This window comes from Coffea eugenioides, chromosome 5, assembly GCF_003713205.1.
Source record: "Coffea eugenioides isolate CCC68of chromosome 5, Ceug_1.0, whole genome shotgun sequence".
In the NCBI taxonomy this organism is placed as follows: domain Eukaryota; kingdom Viridiplantae; phylum Streptophyta; class Magnoliopsida; order Gentianales; family Rubiaceae; genus Coffea; species Coffea eugenioides.
This window is the reverse complement of record NC_040039.1, coordinates 7,474,577-7,478,917: the sequence shown is the minus strand read 5'-3', so window position 1 is coordinate 7,478,917 and position 4,341 is coordinate 7,474,577. Positions and strand designations below refer to the sequence as shown.

General features: G+C 41.1%; 1 protein-coding gene across 1 annotated transcript; it reads right to left on the bottom strand.

The window, feature by feature from the left end:
• Positions 1-881: 881 nt before the first annotated feature.
• Positions 882-2,653, bottom strand: LOC113771107. Its single transcript, XM_027315727.1, has 2 exons — positions 1,693-2,653; positions 882-1,630 (listed from the first exon to the last, which is right to left on the bottom strand). Exons 1-2 carry the CDS (start codon positions 2,651-2,653, stop codon positions 882-884), a joined length of 1,710 nt encoding a protein of 569 aa, XP_027171528.1.
• Positions 2,654-4,341: the final 1,688 nt, after the last annotated feature.

Sequence of the window (4,341 nt, the reverse complement as noted above, 5' to 3'; positions counted from 1 at the left end):
AGAAGGTTTGGCTTGGTAAGGATCCTCCATACCTGTTTTCCTAACAGTGCTTTATTGAAGGCTTCAAGATCCTTGAATCCCAGTCCTCCTTCACTCCACTTCAGTGCCATTCTTCCCCAACAAATCCAATGCATTTTGTTCCTACCACTTGTTTCTCCCCACCAGAAGTTGGCCATCAAAGCACTGATGTCTTTGCAAAGTTTCCTTGGTAGCTTAAAGCATGACATGGCATACGTCGACATGGCCATTGAAACTGCCTTCAGCATTACCTTTTTCCCTGTTGAGCTAAGAAACTTGTTTTTCCAGTCCTGCAGCTTTCTTTTTATGTTTTCTCTTATGAAACCAAAGATCTGATCCTTAGTTCTTGAAATCACCATTGGAAGCCCCAAATATTTCCCTTGTTTTGCTTCAACCATCCCTCCCAGTGCTTGGCATACCGCTTCCCTTTGCTCACAGCGCATGTTCCTACTAAAGAAGATTGCAGATTTGTCAAGGTTGATCAGTTGTCCTGAAGCAACTTCATAGATTTTGAGGACTTTCATGACTTTAGTAGCCTGTTGCTTGTTAGCTTTACAAAAGATGAGGGAATCATCTGCAAAGAAGAGATAAGTAATAATAGGTCCTTGCCTGCTGATTTTTAGTCCTTTGATTTTTTTACTTTCTTCAGCTTTCCTCAGCAAGTTGGAAAATCCTTCTGAGCATATTAAGAATAAATAAGGAGACAAAGGATCTCCCTGGTGGATCCCTCTTCCTGATGACACAGAACCTTTAATTTCTCCATTGCAGTTGAATGAGTAGGTTATAGTTTTCAAGCAGCTTGTGATCTAGTTGATCCATGCAGAACAAAACCCCATTTTTTCCATCATAGCCTGCAAAAAATGTCACTCCACTCTATCATAAGCTTTTGCCACGTCTAACTTGATTGCCATATAACCCTCTTTCCCTTGTCTTTTGTTTTTGAGGTAGTGCATGTATTCATGAGCTAAAACCACATTGCCTAAAATCTGTCTATCTGGAATGAAAGCAGATTGAGTTTTGCTTATGCATTTGTCTAGAACAGATTTCAAACGATTTGCCAGTATTTTAGAGATGATTTTGTAAAGCACACCGCAAAGACTGATAGGCCTAAAGTTTTTCAAACTGGTGGGGTGCAAGATTTTGAGGATTAAGGAGATGACAGTATGGTTTACAGATTTAAGCATGAAACCTGAGCTAAAGAAAGCTTTGACTGCTGGGATAATATCACCCTTAATGGTGCTCCAGAACCTCTGAAAGAACAATGGAGACATCCCATCTTGTCCTGGGGCTTTTTCAGGGTGCATAGAGAATAGTGCATCATGAATTTCCTCCTTCTCCACTGCTTTAGTCAGCTTATCATTCATCTCCTGAGTTATGGAGTGTGAAATACCTTCTAGAATTTCTGACATATCGCTTCTCCCCCCACTATTAAACAGCTCCTTAAAGAACTCTGACATTTCAGTCACTACCTCTTCCTCATTCTCTGTCCAAGAACCATTTTCCCTCTGCAAATTCCTGATTCTATTGTTTACTCTCCTTCCCTTAACATAGGTGTGGAAATACTTAGTATTCTTATCACCCTCTCTTAACCAACTAATTCTAGCTTTTGACTCTAGAAATTTTGTTCCTCCTTGTAAGTCGTTTTCAACTGATCTTTAATGTCAACTAGTTTACCTTTCCTATTTTCAGAAACTGAGTCCCAAACTCTCTTTAGATCCTTCTTCAGATCAGTAATTCTGCTTCTAGAATTAGCTTGGAAAGTATTCCTCCATTTCAGAAGTTTAATTCTACAGTTTCTGATCTTTTTTGTGATTTTGAACATTCTTGATCCTTGTTCCTCCTTATGCCAGGCTTTCTCCACCACCTGTTGAACCCTCTCCCTTTGAAACCATCTCTTATCAAAGTAAAACCTCTTCTTTTTCCTTTCTTTCCCAGGGGCTGTATCTAACAAGAGCATATAGTGATTAGAAGTAAAAGTATCAATGTGCTGACATCTTGCCTTCTCAAAATCTTGAAACCATTCAAAACTGCATAGACACCTGCCCAGCCTTTGTCTGACCTCACCTTCATTATCCCAATGATTGCTCCACGTCCAAGGTTGTCCTTCAAAACCAATATCTATTAAGCTATTCTGATTCATGAAATCTTTAAAGTCCCTAAATCTCCTCTCCTCACTGACTACTCCTTCCCATTTTTCTTCATTAGAAAGAATGTCATTAAAGTCCCTAATTATCATATATCTAGTTCCCCACAGTCTTTTCCTATTACTCAGTACCCTCCATTGTTCCTTTCTGATCATAGGGTCACAACTAGCATAAACACCAACAAACCACCAGACAACCTGAGTATCATTGTCTTCTATTTTAGCTTCTATCGTAAAAGCTGTTTTGTACACCTCTAAGATATGTGTTTCCTTAGTCCAAAACAAGGCTATACCACCTGCCTTATTCATAGCTTCTACTGCCACATTACTGTCAAATCTTAGCTCTCTAGCAATTCTATCTATAGCTTGTTTCCTGTTTTTAATCTCACTTAAAAAAATTAGATTTGGAGGGAAGAGGTTGTTCACCTCTCTCAGATGGGGAACTGTCAAGGGGCTCCCCACTTCTTGACAGTTCCATACCAGAACTCTCATTTCCCTTGGGGGGCCCCTTTAAGAAAGGGCCCCACCTCCTCTCCTTTCATCTCAGCAGGAAACAGTCCTTCCATTGGTTTGGTCTTTTTCCACTGCACTATCTCATTGTTAACTTCCTCCATCTCTTCATCCCTTATCAGAGCCTTTCTCTTTCCAACGTTCAAAGGGCTTGCACCATTACCATTTAATTCTCTCAAAGGTCTTCTGGTTTTAGTTGGGGATTTCATCCTTCTAAACGTCCTCTTGGCCTGCTTATCCATAGCCTCCAGAGCCTTCCCTATTCTCTAGGACTCATGGTGGATCACTAACACCCCTGCAGTTCCCTCACTTACCCCTAGTTCTTGATTCTTGGCTTGCAAATCTCCCACTCTATCTTCCTCCATCTCTTCCACTGCAGTTGGGGTCTGTTTCACTTCCTCAACCTGAATCACTAGAGGGAAGTCAAGCCTCCCCTTGTCAAGGTGCATGGCGTCCTCACTACAACCTTGGCCAGCTTCCTTATTTTCCACTACAATAGTTGAGGCTCCCATATCTTGCACTATCCTAATATCCTCCATTTCTTTCATCAAGTCCTGATTGCTGTTTCCTTCCTGCCTAGTGGACTTAAGAGTTTCCAAGAGACTTCTATTCAGTTGAGTCCTGATTCTTTCTTGCTCAACCAGTTCTCCTTTCTGGAACTTCCAATATCTTTTGTCGCTAGACACTTCAGTCCTAGCTGGTTTTTCTTGAGATGAAATTTTGTTATTTCCAGCTCTCAACCAGGGTGCATACTGGTTTTCTAAGATGCTTCCTCCTAAGACTCTTTTCTCTTTGCAGGACCTCTCACTGTGCCCTACTATCCCACAGCTATAGCAGAAGTCAGGGCACCTTTCATACTTAAAAGCTACCCACTTGAGAGATCCTGCAAGTTTAACCACTGTTCCTCTAAGAATAGGTTTAGACAAGTCTGCTAGAGCTAATATTTTCAAATGCCTACCCTCTTTGCCTCCAAACTGAGGGATTAACACCTATTTAACTTCTTTGAACACTGCCCCAATCTTTCTTCCTACCTCATTAGTAAGCCAGTGTACTGGCAGATTCCAGATCTGCACCCATAAGGGTGCAGTCACAAAAGCTCTATAATCCTCTTCTATTCCTTCTTCCCATCTGTTCAGCACTAACATTTGATTATCTATCATCCAAGGGCCACCATCAGCAATTCTTTCTTTGTCATCAGCAATAGGGATGTTGAACTAAAACAGATTAGGTCCCAGTTCCATCACTGTCATATTCCTAGGATACCCCCGTGCTGCAGCCACGAAATTTTTAACCCCTGTGAAGTTAGCTACTTTCTCTCCCATCACTCTTCCTATAAGACTACCTTCACATTCTCTAACTCCATAATGAAGATCTTCCAGTTCCAACGTGGCTCCTGAGAGCTCGTTGCCCGCCAGAGAGAACTTTTGTAGAAGCTCCGACAGGTCTCCCTCCATAGATAGTATCAGAATTTCCAGGCGGTATTTCCACTCCACACTCAAGAGGAACACAAGTTTTTACAGGGAAGGAACAGGAGATTTTTACAAGAAACAAATAAAAAACCACTAGATGCACTGATGAAACTTCTGAGTGAAAGGGAAAATGAAGAAAGGAGGTTACAAAAAGGTACTCTGGTCAAAGTCTACCTCTAAAGAAAAGACAAAGGAAAGAAA

Coding starts and splice junctions, on each gene's coding strand:
- LOC113771107 (XM_027315727.1), bottom strand. CDS start 2,653: ATGAGAGTTCTGGTATGGAACTGTCAAGAAGTGGGGAGCCCCTTGACA. Junction 1,631..1,692: donor AGTTTCTGAAAATAGGAAAG/GTAAACTAGTTG, acceptor CAAAATTTCTAG/AGTCAAAAGCTAGAATTAGT.